The 21,774-nt window shown below is 42.4% G+C and overlaps 1 protein-coding gene, 1 long non-coding RNA gene, 2 other non-coding genes and 1 pseudogene across 4 annotated transcripts; 3 read left to right on the forward strand and 2 right to left on the reverse strand.

Annotated features, from left to right (window-relative positions):
* Window positions 1-4,156: 4,156 nt before the first annotated feature.
* Window positions 4,157-4,239, forward strand: trnal-cag. The gene has a single exon. It is a non-coding gene; the product is annotated as a tRNA-Leu (tRNA).
* A 1,526-nt stretch (window positions 4,240-5,765) lies between these two features.
* On the reverse strand, window positions 5,766-5,884 carry LOC118939599. Its single transcript, XR_005036634.1, has one exon. It is a non-coding gene; the product is annotated as a 5S ribosomal RNA (ribosomal RNA).
* A 2,712-nt stretch (window positions 5,885-8,596) lies between these two features.
* On the reverse strand, window positions 8,597-10,101 carry LOC118939459 (zona pellucida sperm-binding protein 2-like). The gene is made up of 3 exons (XM_036945772.1): window positions 9,424-10,101; window positions 9,121-9,251; window positions 8,597-8,802 (listed from the first exon to the last, which is right to left on the reverse strand). Exons 1-3 carry the CDS (start codon window positions 9,471-9,473, stop codon window positions 8,597-8,599), a joined length of 387 nt encoding a protein of 128 aa, XP_036801667.1. The 5' UTR covers window positions 9,474-10,101.
* A 4,809-nt stretch (window positions 10,102-14,910) lies between these two features.
* LOC118939530 lies at window positions 14,911-15,690 on the forward strand. Its single transcript, XR_005036516.1, has 4 exons — window positions 14,911-15,180; window positions 15,280-15,338; window positions 15,418-15,498; window positions 15,599-15,690. It is a non-coding gene; the product is annotated as an uncharacterized LOC118939530 (long non-coding RNA).
* Window positions 15,691-16,363: 673 nt separating this feature from the next.
* LOC110491050 lies at window positions 16,364-21,562 on the forward strand (annotated as a pseudogene).
* Window positions 21,563-21,774: the final 212 nt, after the last annotated feature.

Below are 21,774 nucleotides of genomic sequence, written 5' to 3' on the forward strand. Positions count from 1 at the left end.
TTCGTTGCCCGGGCGGTGTTTGGGATCATTGTCATGCTGAAAGACCCAGCCACGTTTCATCTTTAATACCCTTGCTGATGGAGGTTTTCACTCAATCTCACGATACATGGCCCCATTCATTCTTTCCTTTACACGGATCAGTCGTCCTGGTCCCTTTGCAGAAAATCAGCCCCAAAGCATGATGTTTCCACCCCCATGCTTCACAGTAGGTATGGTGTTCTTTGGATGCAACTCGGCATTCTTTTTCCTCCAAACACGACGAGTTGAGTTTTTACCAAAAAGTTATATTTTGGTTTCATCTGACCATAGGGAGAATGTCATATCTTCTTCTGGATCATCCAAATGCTCTCTAGCATTTGCAGGATTTGAGTCCCTGGCGGCATAGTGTGTTACTGATGGTAGGCTTTGTTACTTTGGTCCCAGCTCTCTGCAGGTCATTCACTAGGCCCCCACGTGGGATTTTTGCTCACCGATCTTGTGATCATTTTGACCCCACGGGGTGAGATCTTGCGTGGAGCCCCAGATCGAGGGAGATCATCAGTGGTCTTGTATGTCTTCCATTTCCTAATAATTGCTCCCACAGTTGATTTCCTCAAACCAAGCTGCTTACCTATTGCAGATTCAGTCTTCCCAGCCTGGTGCAGGTCTACAATTTTGTTTCTGGTGTCCTTTGACAGCTCTTTGGTCTTGGCCATAGTGGAGTTTGGGGTGTGACTGTTTGAGGTTGTGGACAGGTGTCTTTTATACTGATAACGAGTGGAGGACAGAGGAGCCTCTTAAAGAAGTTACAGGTCTGTGAGAGCCAGAAATCTTGCTTGTTTGTAGGTGACCAAATACTTATTTTCCACCATAATTTGCAAATAAATTCATTAAAAATCCTACGATTTTTTTTTCCTTCTTATTTTGTCTGTCATAGTTGAAGTGTACCTAAGTGGGAGAACTTGCACAATTGGTGGATGACTAAATACTTTTTTTGCCCCACTATCTCTTCATCTACTTCAACCACATCATATATTGCCTGAAATGGAAGGAACCCAGGAATTACCTCAGGTGACATAACATATCTGCCTCATCCCATATTTACAAAACAACATATTATTACACTTATCTTTGGATTTAAATATATAGGCTGATTTTAAAATATTTTCTAAAATGGTACATTCATAATAAATATTTGGTAAAAACTGCCCCCGAGCCTCAAACACTTCTCTATAAAACAAAGGTATATTACCTAACATTTCCTTCTTCATACTCCTCAATAAACCATTGTCCCCAAACCTCCCAACCTCCTGCAAATACTCTTAAAAAATCATTTTCCTCCCATAATCCAATTCACCAAATAAATATTTCCGTACCATTTTTACTCTAATTGCTGTTTTCCTTACACTTAAATCTACCAACTTTAACCCCCCCCCCTCCCCCCCCTCCTCATAACCTGCAGTCAAAGTTTTAAAGCTATTTTCACCCCCTTCCCATCCCATTAAAAAATCAACTAAAATCCCTTTTAACTTCAAAGACCTCCCCCTCTACATATTTACCACCTTCCTAACTTTATTTATTACACCACTCCATGTCACATCCCTAGCTTCCATTTCCTTCACCCCTAAAAACACTCATAACACCTTAAAATAATCTTACCACCTTAAAAGTAAAATTCCCCTCATTAATCTTACACATTACTACTGACTTCTCCATGTTAACCGGATGCTTGTCCATATACTTTAAAACACTCCATCACCCTTTATACACTTCCCTCATCTCTAACTGTTATAGTGGTATCATCTGCGTCTTGATGAATCAAACTAAAACCTTGGAGTCTGTACACAATTTATAAGATCTTTTTTAAGAAATGCTGCTAAAGGTTCTACCGACTAAACAAATAATAAAGCTGATAAAGGGCACCCTTGTCTCACAGATTTCTCAAGAATAAAAGAATCAGTTAAAACCCCATTACACGTTACCCTACTTTTTGCCTTCTTATCCATCCTATTATTCTATTACCAAAACCATATTCATCCATTACCCTAAACATAAAATCATGTTCCACCCTATCAAAAGCTTTATTTAAATCTATGCTTAACTATTTTATTTATTACATCTCTAATTGTATCAGCAATATCTCTACCAGGCACACTATAATTCTGTGTAGGTGCTATAATATTTAAAACTTGCTTTTTTCTATTTGCCAGTATCTTAGCCAAAATCTTATAATCCGAATGTAATAAACTAATTGGCCTATAATCCTCCAGTTTCAAGTTGCTCCCCTTATTTTTATATAAAATCGTTATCAGCCCTGTCACCATAGATTCTGAAACACTATTATCCTTCATATATTGATAAACTTTCATATTTTATAAAATTCTGCAATTATTCCATCCACACCAGGACTCTTATTTACTTGTAACCCCTTAATCGCATCTTTAACTTCATTCACTGTTATCTTCCCATCACACATTTGTTTATCCTCTACATCAATTTGCACATCCACACTATCCAATATCTCCTTTACACACCCCTCATCCACCTCCCCTTTCTTAAATAAATCCTTATAAAAATTCTGCACTGTTTCTAATATCTCTACATAATCATTGACAACTTCACCTTTTACATTTTCAATCTCTCTATGTTCTCCTCTGTTTATTCTTCTCTAAACCAAGAAACATGAAGTACATTTCTCCCCCTCCAAAACATACTTTGCCCTACTTCTTATAATTGCACCCTTACACTTATCTATTTCATATTTACTCAATTTTGCTTTTAAATCTAAAACCGTTTCTATATTATAATTAGGTTCCCTGTCACACTTCCCCATTTCTTCATCCAATCTAGCTCTCAACTCATTTTCTTCTCTTTTAATCCTTCCTCCCTTTTTCCTTGCATATCTTATACTAAACTTTTATTTTTTCCTTAATACCCTCTTAGGGATATAGATACGCTAGCGTCTCTTGTGGCCAATAGCCTGGGGAAATGCAGAGCGCAAATAAAATGCGATAAAACTCAAACTTTCATTAAATCACACATGAAGGGTACTCAATTAAAGATACACTCGTTGTGAATCCAGCCAACATGTCAGATTTAAAAAATGCTTTTCGGCGAAATAATACAAAATGTGTTGCTGTAAGCTATGCCTACTGGCCCATTCACTCCTAACAAGCCTGTTTTCTTCTGTCAACGTTGTCGTGGTTAAGGCGATGGACTAGAAATCCATTAGGATCTTCCTGCCAGGTTCAAATCCTGCCGACAACGAAAATGCATTTTTTTGACCCCTCCGGAGGTTGAAGTTTAGTCGTGTTTCTTATACCAATCGCATCCTCTCAGATCTCCGCAAGTACATAGGGATTAGTTGTCCATTTGGGATAGGACTGCAGGCCACCTATCCCACTTCACACCTTTACACACCTGGTTATCCAGCCTTCTAGCTCTATAGGCCACAGTAGCATAGGTTACAGGTTTGTAGTCAAGCCACAGATTTCAGGTGAGATCCCATGATACACTCAACAATACAACAACACGATTCTCATGAATAACCATTAAGCCATTTGCTAAGATTTCCCCCATTTTGACATGTGGAAATCTGTTGTCACTCTTACCCTGACGGGAAGCTCCAGACACTTTTTTGGTCCTATCTTAGGCATTTTTAAATTCATGTCAAATTGGCCATATTCTGAAGACACTCTTATAGTCTGCAGGGTAATCGAACTGGCCACATCTAAAGTCAAGCCACAGGTAACAGGTGAGCTGCCTTGTTAAACCCTAAAAATAAATAATAACACGATTGCGTTGAAATGACCCATTAAGCCATTTGTAAGGATTTCCCCCATGTGGACCTGTTGTCACTCTTACCCTGATGGTTGCTGATATTTCCAGACACTTTTTCAGTCTTATCTGAGGAATTTTATCATTTATATCAGAATGGCCATATTCTGATGCCAGTTTAGCGCTCATTCAATGACGATTTACTACTCTTTCCCATTGAAGGCCATATTGAGGTTAAATCAATGACTGGACTTTTTAATTTATAAAAACAAATGACTATTGAAAGTGCAAGTCAGTATCGTGCATAGTTGTTCTGGTCTCTGTGGTGATTTTAGAGCGTTGTTCATATTTCTACTTTTACCGCATACACTTTAACCCGATACCCAGTTACTGTGCTGTAGTCAGGATGGCCGAGCGGTCTAAGGCGCTGCGTTCAGGTCGCAGTCTCCCATGGAGGCGTGGGTTCAAATCCCACTTCTGACAGTTTTTTAGTGCCTCTCAGGAGTCATGCTGCTCAGCAGTAATAATAAGAATGATGAAATAACAACTTCACACAGTGAAATAACAATTCATAATAAACACTCTCAAATGCTGACCTTCTGGAGCTGAGCAAAGATCAAGGTTAAATAAGAAAACAGCTGGACTTAATAACAAATGAATGAGGGGAACATTTTGTGTTATTGCATTATAATGAGTTACTGCATTATCTTTCAGTTGTTAAATTTCACTTTCTGTAGGCTATGCCTGTTGGCCCATTCACTCCTAACAAGCCTGTTTTCTTCTGTCAACGTTGTCGTGGCCGAGTGGTTAAGGCGATGGACTAGAAATCCATTAGGATCTTCCTGCGCAGGTTCAAATCCTGCCGACAATGAAAATGCTTTTTTTTGACCCCTCCGGAGGTTGAAGTTTAGTCGTGTTTCTTATACCAATCGCATCCTCTCAGATTTCCGCAAGTGCATAGGGATTAGTTGTCCATTTGGGATAGGACTGCAGGCCATCTGTCCCACTTCACACCTTTACACACCTGGTTATCCAGCCTTCTAGCTCTATAGGCCACAGTAGCATAGGTTACAGGTTTGTAGTCAAGCCACAGATTTCAGGTGAGATCCCATGATACACTCAACAATACAACAACACGATTCTCATGAATAACCATGAAGCCATTTGCTAAGATTTCCCCATTTTGACATGTGGAAACCTGTTGTCACTCTTACCCTGACGGGAAGCTCCAGACACTTTTTTTGGTCCTATCTGAGGAATTTTTAAATTCATGTCAAATTGGCCATAGGTGAGAAACCTTGTTAAACCCTAAAAGAAAAAGAAAAAACTCGATTGCATTGAAAATAACCATTAAGTCATTCAGGTTGCAGACTCCCCTATAGGCATGGTTTGAAACCCCCTCCTGACAACTTTTTAGCGCCTGCATGTCATGCACCTTTGTAAAATCCAGTTGAAAAATAATAAATAATAAAATAGTTGTCAGGAGGGGGTTTCAAACCATGCCTTAATAAAATAATTAATAATAAATAAATAATGTTAAATTATTACTTTCTGTAGGCTATGCCTGTTGACCCATTCACTCCTAACAAGCCTGTTTTCTTTTGTCAATGTTGTCGTGGCCGAGTGGTTAAGGTGATGGACTAGAAATTCATTAGGATCTTCCGGCGCAGGTTCGAATCCTGCCGACAACGAAAATGCATTTTTTGACCCCTCCGGAGGGGAATAGGGGGATTTTTTTGGGGGGGAGGGCAATCAGGCAAAACATTGAAGGGATTTTACAGGACCCTAATGGACTACAGACATTGACAGTCTCCTAGCCTAAAAACAAATGCTGAATGCACTGCCGAGATTTTGAGGGAAACGCACTGTCCATTATTTGATTTGATCAGGGCATGGCAGGGAAGCACTAACAAACTGCAGTCCATTAAAAAGACACAACATTATTAGGGTGATAAATAAAAGGGAGTTGCTCCACGCATGACACAAGAGAACCCTCTGCTGGAGCAAAACGCTTACAGCACCCGGTATTCCCAGGCGGTCTCCCATCCAAGTACTAACCAGGCCCGACCCTGCGTAGCTTCCGAGATCAGACGAGATCAGGCGTATTCAGGCTGGTATGGCCATAAGCGAAAGGCATTCTCTTGGTACACTATATAAAGTCAACGTGTCGCTTACTCTTAGGGGGACAGAGAAATGTCCACCTTGTGACACACACTGAAAAAGCTCAAACCTAGCTTACATTTCCAGCCCATATATTTCACTCTTGTGGGGGGAAAAAGGGCATATCCTAGGTTCATACTTATGACAACTTCATGGACTAGGGCCCTATAAAATACGGTGCGCCCAAACGGAATCACGAAATACAGGTATTAAACCGAAATTCAACAATATTCAAAAATGCTTTGAACTAAGGAGGAAATCAACTCAATGCCTTCAACTTGTTAGAAAATCCATTCATTTGCCCAAGTGAATCATAAGACATGAACAAAATGCATCAGCGATTCGTATTTCCACGCAACTTTCAGAAACTGCACAGGACTGCCCAGTTTCTGTGCGCATGCGTGCAGAGCGAGCGCATGTCTACACTTTGTGTAGCCGTTAGCGATGAGGCTAATGATAACCTTCTTGTGGTAGAGAAGGAAAGGCTTCCCATAAAAACCTTCTCAATCAAATGTTAACTGCAAAGTGGCCTTTGCCAGCCTGGCAGAATTATATCATGATTATTTGCATCAATCCAGTGGCCATTTGTTTTGCAAACTCCGCAATCACATGCGCTACAGCAACACCGCTTAACCAAACAAAGGTCTCTTCCTGGTGCACACTTGCCTAAAAAAGGGTAACTACACCCCAAAATCGACATGTCTTCTGTTTTTCCCAGACCTCAAAAGTGGTTCCCTGCTAGGGTTTTAAACGTTGTCGTGGACATAGAACATCCAATCGTGTTATATTGCTATTAAAAATGTGTACTTTTGAGAGCGAAAACCTGCAGAAGCAGAGACAAACGGTCGACCGGGAAATGTTAACGGAGAATAGGGGGATTGTTTTTTTTGGGGGGGGGGGGGGGGGGGGGGGAGATCAGGCAAAACATTGAAGGGATTGTACATGAACATTAGCCAGCTAAATAAAGTTAGCAAGATGCTGCTACACTTGACTTGATTTGTTCATGTTTAGCAACTCCCAATTAGCGCATTCCTCTAGGACAGGAAATTCCATTGAAAGTGGCATCAACTTCTGGGGATCCTGTCAACTGATCCTATTCAGTTTCAAACATCCATGCTGCACAGGCATCTGAACCATCCTTTAGGTTTAGTGCAATAACTAATTTAAACACAAGAGGTCACTTGTGCCTGTATTCAACCCAAACCCAACAACTATTCAGTCAGTGTTAAGAGCAGTTGTTTGAAACCAATCGGAAAGGCAAGCCAAGCTTGCCAGCCGCTCTTGATTTCCATTCGACTGACCATCAGTTTGTCACAACACTGAACTGTAGCAAACTAAAAGGATAACATTGAGTAAAAAGGTGTAGGTAACGGCAACATTAACCTTTTCACACGCGAGTTCCAAATATCTTCAACAGTTGCCCCAGTGGGAATTGATTTTATGCGCGTGATCTCAGAATGCACTCACTGTTCCAAAATGTGGACAGTTAACCCGCGCTGACCTCAGTCCAAGGCACATTACCTGCAATTTTTCTATAGGCCGTTTCAACTTCAAATTTTGCCTCAATTCATTCACAAAAGTAGCCCATTTTACTGTTGCAGACCATTTCGATTTGAGAATTTAATGAGCCGGACAAACTTTCCTTCAAAAGAAAGCCCAAGCACTTCCCCAGATCAAGTATACAGTCCTTGCACATTTAGTGTCTTCCTTACAATTAACTGTGAACATGCGTGCATTCCTATCAAAGTACCTTATTTTCTGTGTAACGTGTTGTCGTTTCTACTGTAGCGTACCGTAAGTATAATGTACTTAGCGCTTTATTAATTCGTTCTGATTCTTGCCTAGATTGTAATGGACACATGTTTAAAACACTTTGAAGGTGGTACTGAACATGAGCTAATGCTAACGCCATACAATGCAGTCAGGTTATCACATACGCGTATGTCAGACTTATGGTGATCTCAACTGGAGTACCCCAATTGTCTTGAATGCACTGAAGTCGTTAGCTGATTTGAACACAGCATCAGAGTGTAAACTATGGTACCTCAGGGTTGCCAGATCAGACCCCCTTTCCAGGGGTATTTAGCTTAGAAAAACTGTCTGCCCTACCATTTATTGTTCATAAATCGCCCATCTTAGTAATATTTCCTGCATCATCCTCTCCATAATACCTTCCCCCAAGGACTTCACCTCCCAAAATGGATTGACCTATATCTTGCAACTCTGTTTAGCTTTCGTGCTACGGTTGTATTGGATTTTTGATTAGTTAACTGTAAACTACTTGTCATGTGTACGCCGTAACAAGTACAAAGATTTGCCACATGCTGAAGTGGCCAAACTAAGTTAAGACCTCAGGAAACGGGCGCAGTGAATGGCATTCTGGGATTAGGGAGTTATTTTATATTTTCTAAACTAGATTTACATGTTCCAATGGTACGCTGCAGGGACCACTCAGTGATAACAAGCATGTGATCAGAATCTCCCATAAGTGTTAAATTGGGTGTAGATCTGGTGACAGACCGCACATGGCTCACATCTTTTTTTAAGCTCAAACCATTGTGACCACTCATGACCTATGGATGGGGGCATAGCCACGGTAGCCAAAATAAATGGCCTGCCAAGTATGATAGGTTGCTAATTACTCAGGAACCACACCTGTGGAATAACACTTGTTTAGGCCCTAAAACAACAAGTTACCCATTAATGATGAGATTCCAACGGGTCGGGAGCCGCGGTCCTCGTTGAGGGTGGCCCAGCAGTGGTCAAGCACCAGCGCTACCTTGGGGTCAGAGGACCTGGTCAGCTCCACCTCAAAGTGCAGAGGCTGTCTCAGGTACCTCACCACTGGATAGTCCTCCTCCTGGTGGAACGTGTTATACGAGGCGTCTGGAACACAGAACAAGACAACCGGGGGTCGTGTTCAGTGGGCACCATCTGAACTTGTCCATTAAGAAAAGCTTGTTTATAATATCCTGTTGTGCCCCGATGAACACAAGCCATTTATAGCCAACACTGCCAACACTACCCCCCCCCCCCCCCCCCCCCCCCCCCGCCACCAGAGGCTTCTGACAAATTCCCAAATCAGCTCCTCACCGTTACTACATAGCCATACCTGTAGATCTCAGAACGCAAGAGTAATATATCACAAGGCTTACATTTTGGGAATGGTTGAAAGTTGAAATTCTGAATTTGTACAACGCTTACCCTGAGCGAGTCTCATTCTGACCATTAGTCGACCAGTCCCAGTCTCTGCAAAAGGCTCGTTGTCACGCAGCCTGGTCAGGAAGGCCAATGTGCGAGTGATGTTGACCACATAGTAGCAGGAAACCTTTAACCTTAAAAGAGTATGCACTTCAATAGGGGAAATATGCAACTTCAATAGGGGAACTTCAAGCAGTGGAGTGGACACAGTGGTAGTAGAGGCACACTTTCCCTGTATACAAAGTATTGAGCAATTGGTGAAGGAAAAGAGCTAATAGCTACAATTGTGATGCGTAATGCATTTACTGATATTCCTCCTCTGAAGACTTCAATGAGATTTCGTTCTCATACAGCATGAATTGTTGATAAACTATGTAGTAGAGGGGAATTGCTTATTACGGCCTACAGAAGCAAACAGTCCATAAATACACAGTACCCATCACCTCAGGGTAATAGTCATTTTACCTTCCTGGTGGTGCCACAGGAGTTCACAGTGAAGTGGAAGTAGGTAAGCGATCGTCACTGTAGGTGGGACCACAGGCGGGATCGCTCAGGGTCAGCTGACCGGGGTTCAGAACGGGAGCAGACTCCACCTTCACCGCCAGCGCAGTCATCGTTCCATTAGAGAAACACTATTGGAGGTGGGGGAGCAATAGACAGGTAGCCATCAGACCTGGGTTCTGTATTTGTTACACTTAATTGAGCTTGCCGAGCACAGTAGAACCAATGGAATAGCACCAAATGTGCAAACCATGCCCATCTGGTTCTCCAGATTGAATTGATGAATACACCTGAAGTCGTAAAATGTCTAACTAGTAATTTGTTATGCTAACTATCTAGCAAGAGGTTGCATAGCAACAGCATCAACTTCCGGTTGACAGGTGAAGAGCTAGTACACGCGACTGAAAGCATACTGTTCGTTTACAGGTTGGAACAACGTATTTCGTATGTTTTTGCGGTCCTTTTTTGGAACCCTATAAGCTTAAATGTTGCGGCATCCTGCAGCACATCTTGCGTGGGTCCGCATAATTCTATGGCACGTTATTTAAGTGTCAGCCAAGACGCAATTTACCACAATCTGCCACCATCTACCACAAACGGTGGCTCCATAAGCTCAAAACTTTCAAAAGTAAGAACCACTGTACATCTGACAACGTTATCAGATGTAACATTTTACTGGTTGTCTCAGATAAAAAAAATACTACTACTTTGTTCTCCTGTACCTCTTCTCCCTGCCTGTTTGTTCTTCTAGATTCTCCCCTTCCATCTATGTCCCCATCTGTGGCAAATCCACCCATGTCTCCTTTTCCGAACATTTTCCACCAAAAAATGTGTACAGTCTTGTAGGTAGACTCATCACTGATCCTTTCACCTTCATCCATCTCAGACGTACTCTCATCTGGGCTACCTGCACAGCCTACCTCAGTACAGATGTGCAGATCCACCAACCAAACGCACCACTACATTCACTTCCGAAACCAAATGTTTTGATCGAACACAACATTTTTTTAATAATAATAATTCAATGTCAGATTCCGCACTCATCTGGTACATTGTGATTCAAACTGTAGCCCAAATGAGCGTGCTCTGGTGTCAATGCTCATCGGGAGAAGTCCTCAACTTCAAAACTTTGTTTTCTACAGCAAAGCTGGCTAACCTTACGTATTCACTACTGCACTTGTTTATTGCAATTGAATGGTAAAAACACATCCAAGAAACACCCACATCAAACCACACCCCCAAGACAATTCTTGTTTGCCTTCAGTCATAGCCGCTAGCATTTCTTAATGAGCATTGATGAAACACGAGCTGTGCTCGAATACCCATACTAACATACTGTATACTACATACTTAATGAGTATATACTGCATACTATATATTATTAGTTCATTTTAGTATACTGTAAACGAACAGTATGCTTTCAATTGCGCGTACTAGCTTTTCACCTGTCTACCGGAAGCTGATGCTGTTGCTATGCAACCTCTTGCTAGCTATCTAGCATAACAAATTACTGGTTAGACATTATATGACTTCAGGTGTGTTCTTAAATTCAATCAGGAGTTCCAGAATGCGCACATGAATTCAGAGCGTTGTCAGATTGTCTGTTTGTAAATTCAGAGCAGAGTAGACAGCCAGAGCGAATTTACGAAAGCACCCGAATGTCCATTGAGAACGCACAATGACTATACCATTTAGCTAAGCTCAGAATGACGGGAATAATCACGTCAAACATTGGGTAGTTAGTTAGATAGCCTATAGTTATTATTTTGTCAAGTTTGATCTATAAGTAGCCAACTAACGTTAGGTATCTAGCTAACAACATACCGGTACATACTGCTGTACTGATAAAGCTATGTGGTTCGTAAGACCAGTGTAGCTAACAAATTGTTAGCCAATATAACGTGTAAGTTAACTTATTTAAAAAGTAATTACTTTATTACATTGCTCAACATTTTCTTAATATTTGTCATAATTAGTTAAAGCAATGAATTTGTATCCGCTCTCGTTGTACTTCGACTGCATATTTCCTGCCATTTTCAACAAATCTGGAAACGATGTGAAGCCACGCCCATTTTCTGAAGAATTGCATTATTGGCCCTAAAGTACGGAAATAGTGTCCTCTTTGTGTATTCCTCATATTTTGGCGAATTTAGTACGACATCCTGGAACATTTGGCATACTAAATATATCCATAGTATTTTTTTATTTCTATTTTATTTCACCTTCATTTAACCAGTTAGGCTAGTTGAGAACAAGCTCTCATTTACAACTGCAACCTGGCCAAGATAAAGCAAAGCAGTTCGACACATACAACAACACAGAGTTACAGATGGAATAAACAAACATACAGTCAATAATACAGTAGAAAAAGTCTATATACAGTGTGTGCAAATAAGGAAAGGATAAGGGAGATAAGGCAATAAATAGGCCATGGTGGCGAAGTAATTACAATATAGCAATTAAACACTAGAATGATAGATGTGCAGAAGATGAATGTGCAAGTAGAGATACTGGGGGCGCAAAGGAGCAAGATAAATAAATAAATACAGCAAGGGGATGAGGTAGTTGGATGGGCTGTGTACAGATGGGCTGTGTACAGGTGCAGTGATCAGTGAGCTGCCCTGACAGCTGGTGCTTAAAGCTTAGTGAGGGAGATCTGAGTCTCCAGCTTCAGTGATTTTTGCAGTTCGTTCCAGTCATTGGCAGCAGAGAACTGGAAGTAAAGGCTGCAAAAGGAAAAATTGGCTTGGGGGTGACCAGTGAGATTTACCTGTTGGAGCGTGTGCTCTGGGTGGGTGCTGCTATGGTGACCAGTGAGCTGACATAAGGCGGGGCTTTACTTAGCAGAGACTTGTAGATGACCTGGAGCCAGTGGGTTTGGCGACGAGTATGAAGCGAGGGCCAGCCAACGAGAGCGTATAGGTTGCAGTGGTGGGTAGTAAATGGGGCTTTTGGATTGGAGATGCTTAATGTGAGTCTGGAAGGAGAGTTTACAGTCTAACCAGACACTTAGGTATTTGTAGTCCACATATTCCAAGTCAGAACCGTCCAGAGTAGTGATGCTGGACAGGCGGACAGGTGCGGGCAGCGATCGGTTGAAGAGCATGCATTTAGTTTTACTTGCATATAAGAGCAGTTGGAGGCCACGGAAGGAGAGTTGTATAGCATTGAAGCTCATCTGGAGGTTAGTTAACACAGTGTCCAAAGAAGGGCCAGAGGTATACAGGTATACTATGATATATTTCTACAGGTATACTATGACCAATAAGCATACTAAATACTCAATTCATGTCACAAACAGTACAGTTAGTGCGAGTATTCGAACACAGCTAAGGCCAAATCAGGAAGTGCAGTCACCTTTTAAACCTGAATGACAATTGTCTTGCCTCATAGAGATAGATAAATCTTCTTAGGGCTGATCGATATGACAACAGCCAGTGAAAGTGCAGGGCGCCAAATTCCAAAGAACAGAAATCTCATAATTAAAATTCCTCAGACATACAAGTATTTCACACCATTTTAAAGATACACTTCTTGTTAATCCCACCACAGTGCCCGATTTCAAATAGGCTTTACGGCGAAAGCATCACTAACGATTATGTTAGGTCAGAGCCAAGTCACAGAAAAAAACAGTCATTTTTCCAGCCAAAGAGAAGAGAGTCACAAAAAAATCAGAAATAGAGATAAAATGAATCACTAACCTTTGATGTTCTTCATCAGATGACACTCGTAGGACTTCATGTTACACAATACATGCATGTTTTGTTCGATAAAGTTAATATTTATGTCAAAAGAATCTCAGTATACGTTGGAGCGTTATGTTCAGTAGTTCCAAAAACATCCGGTGATTTTGCAGAGAGCCACATCAATTTACAGAAATACTTATACTAAATGTTGATGAAAATAAAATTGTTATGCACAGAATTAAAGATATACTTCTGCTTCATGCAACCGCTGTGTCAGATTTCAAAAAAAAAAAAAATCTTTACGGAAAAAACAAACCATGCAATAATCTGAGTACGGCGCTCAGAGCCCAAACAAGCCAAAAAGATATCCACCATATTGTGCAGTGAACAGAAGTCAGAAATAACATGATAAATATTCACTTACCTTTGATGATCTTCATCAGAATGCACTCCCAGGAATCCCAGTTCCACAATAAATGTTTGTTTTGTTCGATAATGTCCATCATTTATGTCCAAATAGCTACTTTTGTTAGCGAGTTTTGTAAACAAATCCAATCTCACGAAGTGTGTTCATTAGGAGCAGACGAAATGTCAAAAAGTTCCGTTACAGTCCGTAGAAACATGTCAAACGATGTATAGAATCAATCTTTAGGATGTTGTTCAAATAAATCTTCAATAATGTTCCAACCGGAGAATTCCTTTGTCTGTAGAATTGCGATGGAACAGAGCTCGCTCTCATGTGAACGAGCGTCACGAGCTCAAGGCATTCTGCCAGACTTCTGACTCATTCCCCTCTCATTCGCCCTCACCTCACAGTAGAAGCATCAAACAAGGTTCTAAAGACTGTTGACATCTAGTGGAAGCCTGTTGACATCTAGGAAGTGCAACATGACCAATATCCCACTGTGTCTTCAATAGGGAATCAGTTGAAAAAATGACCAACCTCAGATTTCCCACTTCCTGGTTGGATTTTTTCTCAGGTTTTTGCCTGCCATATGTGTTCTGTTATACTCACAGACATCATTCAAACGGTTTTAGAAACTTCAGAGTGTGCATATCTTAGCTTCTGGGACTGAGTAGCAGGCAGTTTACTCTGGGCACCTTTGGACAACTTATTCAGCCAAGCTACTCAATACTGCCCCCAGCCATAAGAAGATAAAAGACTCATCTATGCATCTGTGCCAATATAGTGTCTGTGACAGCATGGGCAGCGCCATTGAGGCTATCTTCATATTAAAGTAGTAACATTTCTTCTTCACAATTGTCTGAGCCCTTCTGATGACCTGATGGGACATGACTTCAACAGGGTCACCAGTAGGGCTCAGCCAATGAAGTTGGTAGTCCCACCCAGTTGATTACATTCAAATTGTGAAAGTGCATGCAAATGCAGCATTTTGGCCATTAGAGGCCAATATCTTTCTCTCTGTCTGGGCTACAATTGTAGACGGTTGGGTAATTATGCGTTTCACCTGTGAAAGGCTGTTGTGCTGCTAATGAGGGAGTTCTATTAACCTGAGCCGAGACGCACCGGTCCATGGCCCCTGACATGAATGGATAAAAGCGGTGAGGGCGGAGCACCCTTCTAAAATTGAACAGTAGCCTTACATTTAGGGTTTTGTCCTAACACTACACAGCTGATTCAGATTAACAAAGCTGGATGATTATTTGAATCAGCTTTGTAGGGCTAGGGGAATAAAAAGAAAATGTGCAGCCCTTTGGGGTTCAGGTGACTGAGTGTGGGAAGCCTTTGTCATAGGGTAGAAGTTGCATACCCCTGGGCTGTAGGCTGCACACTTTGGGTCAAATATCAGGTTCTGTAGCTGTGTATTTTATCGGAACAAATCTGTTCTACAATGATTATTTTCCTTAGCTCAGGGTAAGTAGTAGCAGGCCTAGGAGAGTCTTATGCGACGCAAACATTTGAGTTGTGTTCTTCCTCCTTTTAATCAATCATAATTTGTCAAATCCTTTACAGGTTGTTTTGCCTATTGATGGCAGCTGTGGGCATACAAGCACAACAGCCACATTCTATAAGTATGCATTTTGCACCCTGCAAATTTAAGCACTAAGCGTTTGACAATATTTTATTTTTAACTAACCTTTCCTATTCCAGATGACCTCAACGCTGAATGCCTTGGTAACGTTATTCGTTTGAGTGTCGCTCCTCTTTTTGAAGAGGTTGATGCTGTCTTCAGTGAGTTTGCCTCTTTATGATTCTCTTTCTCTCCTTTCATAATTCATGGCTTGATATTGCTTGTCAACTATTGTGTTCACACCATCTCCATCCCTTCCAGATGACACACAAATCATAAAACCTGACGCCTGGCCTTGCTACTCAGTGTGGATTCAGCTTTAAATTTGACCCCATGGGGAATGCCATGTTTTTTGCTTCTCTTCAAAACTGCTTTTTCCCAAAACATGGTAACCCTAGTAACTGTAGTGTTTGCTTGTACTTCAAATGGACAGTTTGCCTTTCAGTGTCACTGCATTTGCAACTCATACTGTAGCAATGTAATTTTATTTACCTTTGACATGGAGTCATGCTGAGACCAGGCTCTTTTGCAGATGAGCCCTGTATACAAAGATACAAGTCAATATTTGCATCACTAGATGGAAATAATTAAACACATTCTTCAGTAAAAGGTCCTCAATAAGCCTGAGTTGTTGCTGTAGAGGTGCTAATACATACAATTTAGCGCATGGAGGTTATTAGAAGTACGGTTCCAGAAACATCGACGCAGTTTGACTTAACTCTGTGGATATCAAAAGGATCTCCTTGTTAGCCACCCCTGGGTCTGGTATCTCTTACCTCTAAGTTAACGATGACGTAAGGTACAGCAGAAGTTTATGGAGGGCTTTCAGAGGGCCAGCCAACTTTCTGATACAGACTGCAGTGATGTGAACTATTGAGCTCTTCTCCTGTAGTGTGGCTTCAATACAGTGGCAGCTGCATTCATATAGCCAATTTTGCCACAGTCTATAACTTGCATGAATGTCACCTGAATTTTGTTTTTTGCAATATAGTGAAGGCTTTTTTTTCTCTTCCCCCTTCATTTTAGGATGATAAGATGTTCAGCTTGGTCATGCAGTTCAGGCTGCCAGGAAACACATGACTGAAGACCCTGTGTATAGAGTGGGAAAAACTTGTAGCTACACCCCCTGGACCTCCCGAGAGATTCTGTGTGACCGCAACTACATGGAGGCAAGTGAGCAGAGCATGCCCCAATGGACATGTTTACAGTCGCGCTTGTCATACTGCCTGTATAAATGATCTGTCTTAGAGCTACAACTGTCCAGTGTTTTCACTTCTTCTGCAACACAACCTAGAGGTCTTGACTCTCAATTCCACTCGCCTCTTCAAAATGCACATAGGAGAACTTTAGAGGTGAGGAATTTTGGCCTATTCTCAATGCATTTAAGGAGGGGAGTGGACAGATTGAGAACTGGCCCTTGATTTCCTATTGTATGGGAGGGAGAAAATGCATAGGGAATAATGGCCTTCTCTAGGTGTCTGTCAGAAGGACTCTTCCAGACATCCAAACCGTCCCCGAACAGACCACTGGGGGCCCGAAAGCAAAGAGCGGCAACTTCCGTAGAGGAGCTGAGGTAGCCATATTTCAGTTTCTGTAATTTCACTACAACATGACAGGATGGCGCTAAACAATGTGCGTTTGTTGACAATTTTGTTTAATTCATGTTTCCATTTCCTGAGACAGGCTGTTGCTTCAGGATACAAAATGACAGCAGTCGTCTTTAGTCCTAGCAAGAATGTCATGAATGTGGATGAGGTCCAAAGAAAGGGCTATGCAATAGCCAACACTCCCACACGGCTGGTGTTAAGAAGCCCTCATAATGCAGAAGAGACATACCTCCAGAATGTAAGCTGACCTCCATGAACTGGGTCATGTTCAGTAGAGCAAACATTTGGAAACGGTGGCCCTACCTGAACTCTGCAACATATTGTTAATACGGTGTGCCCTACTGAACATGGCCCTGATGTGGTTGCCCCCTGAACAGGTAGCTGGGGTTCCGATGCGGGTGCTCTCAACCTCAACCTTCTTTGAGCAGAAGTGGCTGGTTACTCGAGTAGATGCCACAGCTGTTTGTCCAACACCAGGTTGAGTGTGAAATAATTTAAGATCCTATAAGCCCAGTTCTTAATTGGCTCCAGACAAGACTTTCATGTAGTGTTCAGTTGGGAAAAATGTTCTGTTTTGATGTGCCCTTGGCTTCTTGTTTTCACTGCAGAGGCAGTGGCCTTTACTCCAGAAGTGATCACCTGGTACATGCCCAAGCACATAGACCCACTTTTTCTCCTCTGATGCCTTCACCATGTTGGAGGTGTACATGGGAATTGACGCTAAGAGGCTGGACACTGAGGAAATGGCTGCCAGAAACTACTCTGTTTTAGTCACAGAGGCTCATATTATTGTTGAAATTCCGGTGGGGGCGGTTGGCGGCTATTTCAAGGTCAGCATTGGATTAGTAAAAATGTTCCTGTTTAATTTCTGTCTTATTTGTAGAGCCCTTTTACTACAGCAGTTGTCAGTGCTTTGCAGTAACCCTTTGCCATCTCTCATGGGTAAACTCCTAGAAAGGTTGTCTTGTGTAAAATGTTTCTTATTGAGCAATTGTCTGCTTAATCAGGCTAATATACAATGGATTGCAGAATTGTGTGAATTTTGCATAAAATTACATTTAACATACTCTACCGCTTGTCTTTGCAGTTTGTCCTTTAGCCGCTTGAAATTTGAGACCAAATATCCACACTAAAGTATTGTTTACCTGACTTTTTAGGTAGCCGGTAGCTTTGCCACTCAACTGAATGCAAGGAACACTCGGCTGCTGTTTACATATTGTGCAAGTGTTTACTTTACGTGTCAGTTGCTCTGAAAATGCGCACCGCCGGAAATGCAAGTTGCCAACCATACACCTACCAGCTCTCAAGTCTGGTAACCAATACTTTCCTTTGGATATTTTGTCTTAAATTACGAGCGGCAAAAAGACAAGCGGTAGAATAATTGTATTTAACATTCTGGCTTATAAGGAACATTTACCTTTTTTTGCACTCCAATTGTGTATTACAGCCTGACTGCATCCCTCGTCTCCCTTACAGAGCCATATTCAGGATGACCAGTACTTTGTCACTTACACCATTGAGCCCATGCTTGAGTTGCTGTGGATCGAGGAGGTCGCACACGAGGACACCAGCTATAAAGTCCTCTTCCCTATCACAACACCTCTGATGGCCAGGCCTCCACAAGTTCGCAACTGTGAGTCTGGTTTAGTTGAATAGTGCCTATGGTAATTTGGGATGCCTGGGTTGTTCATTAGGCACAAAACAGAAGGAAATGTACTGAAACGGGGAGGCAATACCTGGACTTACCCAATAACAATGTCAATTTTCAACTTCCATTGTACCGCATTTCAAAATGTTTTCCTTTGTTTGCCAATGAACAGACACTTCCCTTAGACACAGTTCCTGAGCAGGCAGTGTTTGTGCTTGAGTTGGGGACCTTCAACCTTGATGTGGAGCTGCTGAACATCACCTTTCCCACCATGGTGCTAACTGTTGCAGAGTGCAACGCCAGGGGTTTCAATGTTCGGGAGCAGAGATCCCCGGACAACACCTTGAAGACCTTCAGGCTGGAGGTGCCCTTCTCAGACCCGGTGGTCTTTAAGGAGGGTGTGTTTCTGTTAAATGCAAAGCCACACGCAGTGATTTGTACATGCCCTAATAAGTGGGCCACCAACAAAATATAAATGGCACAGATGTATTTTGTATCCCTCATTTACTCAAGTGTTTCCATTATTTTGGCAGTTGTGTGCATTTGATGTAGAGGAATGAGGGCAACGTTACTTTAAGTAAATAGTTTGTTTTAATAGTACCCATGTGTACTTAGTTTGTCAGTTGATGTTGACTAGCGTTCTGTTACAACAATAATGCTGCCCAATTGACCAATGCTTTTAACTTCACTACAGAGAAGGGCGGAACAAGGTGTCACAACCTTCACTCTTCAGCTGATCTACGGCCTGGTCATCTTTCCAGAGTACGCGCCTTTCTCTCACTCTGCCGTTGTGGACGCTGTACTGCTGGACATTGGTATGTCTCTGGACTACTCCAAACTACTATTGAATGGTTTCCTCTCGTTAATGATTGCCCTGAAAGGAAATTGGCAGTGAAAGCCCAACTAGCCATACTGTAGGGTTTTTCTATGCGGTCTCTCTACAAAGAAAATGTTAAGCTTTAGAGTAGTTGGACCCAGTTGTCCTGTTCCTGATTTGCCAGGATCGTTTTTATTCAGTCCCACCGTAGCAAAACATTTTGCAATCTAAACAAGGGTTTCGTCTTGACAAGTTCAAGTAGTACCTTGTTTTTTGTGCTTAATAATTGAACACAACCCTGTTTGTCCTTGTAGTGCCACCTTCAGTCACTGGCAACTGTGATCAGGAGAACTTCCACATCACTGTGGACTACAGGAACCAAGAGCCCTTTTTTGTGGTCTTGGTTGGCAAGCGGCTGCTTAACCATGAGTTTGCTCAACAGTATTTAACAGAGGGCGACACAGACTTCACCATCACGTTGCCCTTCTCTTCGCCGGACGCAGTGTTTGAGGTACGACTCTCTCCCAAAACATGTTAACCTAAATTGCTGCAGCTAGCCTCGCTTTCCTTACCCTGTGTACATGCATACAATATTGGACTAATGAACTCTCCCATTGGTTCCCAGTCAGTTCACTCGTCCTCTGTCAGGAGCAGACTGGATGTGGCTCTGTTGAATCCTTACAACAACATGACCATCAAATACTTTTCCCTGGCTTGCAGCTTCCTCAAAACGCTGACTGGTTGGTTCTCAAACAATTACTTCTGATAAATAGTCGTTTAACATGGTTACCAAACCTGGGTTCCTTGCAAATACTGTGAGGCTAATAGTAGTGCCAGATGGCATGGTTTGCACTTTTGGTGCTATTCCATTGGTTCTACTGTGCTCGGCAAGCTCAATAAGTGTAACAAATGCAGAACCCAGGTCTGATGGCTACCTGTCTTTTGCTCCCCTACCTCCAAGAGTGTTTCTCTAACGGAACGATGACTGCGCTGGCGGTGAAGGTGGAGTCTGCTTCCCGTCTGAACCCCGGTCAGCTGACCCTGAGCGACCCCGCCTGTGGTCCCACCTACAGTGACGATCGCGTCGCCTACTTCCACTTCACTGTGAACTCCTGTGGCACCACCAGGAAGGTACAATGACTATTACCCTGAGGTGATGGGTACTGTGTATTTACGGACTGTTTGCTTCTGCAGGCTGTAATAAGCAATTCCCCTCTACTACATAGTTTATCAACAATGTCATGCTGTATGAGAACGAAATCTCCTTGCCAGATGAACTTGAGGTGAAGCGGAATGCCACGACGTCTTCAGGGGAGGAATATCAGTAAGTGCATTACGCATTACAATTGTAGCTGTTATAGGGCATTTTTTTTCTTCACCAATTGCTCAATACTTTGTATACAGGGAAAATGGGCCTCTACTACCAGTGTCCACTCCACTGCTTGAAGTTTCCCCTATTGAAGTTGCTCACATCCCTATTTTTAGGTTAAAAGGTTTCCTGCTACTATGTGGCCAACATCACTCGCACATTGGCCTTCCTGACCAGGCCGCGTGACAACGAGCCTTTTGCCGCGACTGGGACGGGTCGGCTAATGGTCAGAATGAGACTCGCTCAGGGTAAGCGTGCACAAATTCAGAATTTTAACTTGACCCCTAGCCTCTAAAAGTATCTTGGAAGGTCTCCTTTACAAACCATTCCCAAAAATCTAAGCCTAATGATATTTCTCTTGCTTTCTGAGATCTACAGGTATGGAGTAACGGTGAGGTGCTGATTTGGGAATTTGTTAGAAGCCTCTGGTGGGGGGTGGGTAGTGTTTGCTATAAAATGGCTTGTGTTCATCGGGGCACAACAGGAATATGATAAACGAGCATTTCTTAATGGACAAGTTCAGATGGTGCCCACTGAACACGACCCCCGGTTGTCTTGTTCTGTGTTCCAGACGCCTCGTATAACACGTTCCACCAGGAGGAGGACTATCCAGTGGTGAGGTACCTGAGACAGCCTCTGCACTTTGAGGTGGCGCTGACCACGTCCTCTGATCCCAAGGTAGCGCTGGTGCTTGACCACTGCTGGGCCACCCTCAACGAAGACCGCGACTTCCCGACCCCGGTGGAATCTCATCATTATGGGTAACATGTTGTTTTGGGCCTAAACAAGTGTTATTCCACAGGTGTGGTTCCTGAGTAATTAGCAACCTATCATGCTTGGCAGGCCATTTACTTTGGCTACCGTGGCTATGCCCCCATCCATAGGTCGAGTGGTCACAATGCTTAAAAACGATGTGAGCCATGTGCGGTCTGTCACCAGATCTCCACCCAATTTAACACTTATGAGAGAATCTGGCGCGTGTTATCGCTGAGTAAT

The sequence above is a fragment of the Oncorhynchus mykiss genome, chromosome 16 (assembly GCF_013265735.2).
Source record: "Oncorhynchus mykiss isolate Arlee chromosome 16, USDA_OmykA_1.1, whole genome shotgun sequence".
Lineage (NCBI taxonomy): Eukaryota > Metazoa > Chordata > Actinopteri > Salmoniformes > Salmonidae > Oncorhynchus > Oncorhynchus mykiss.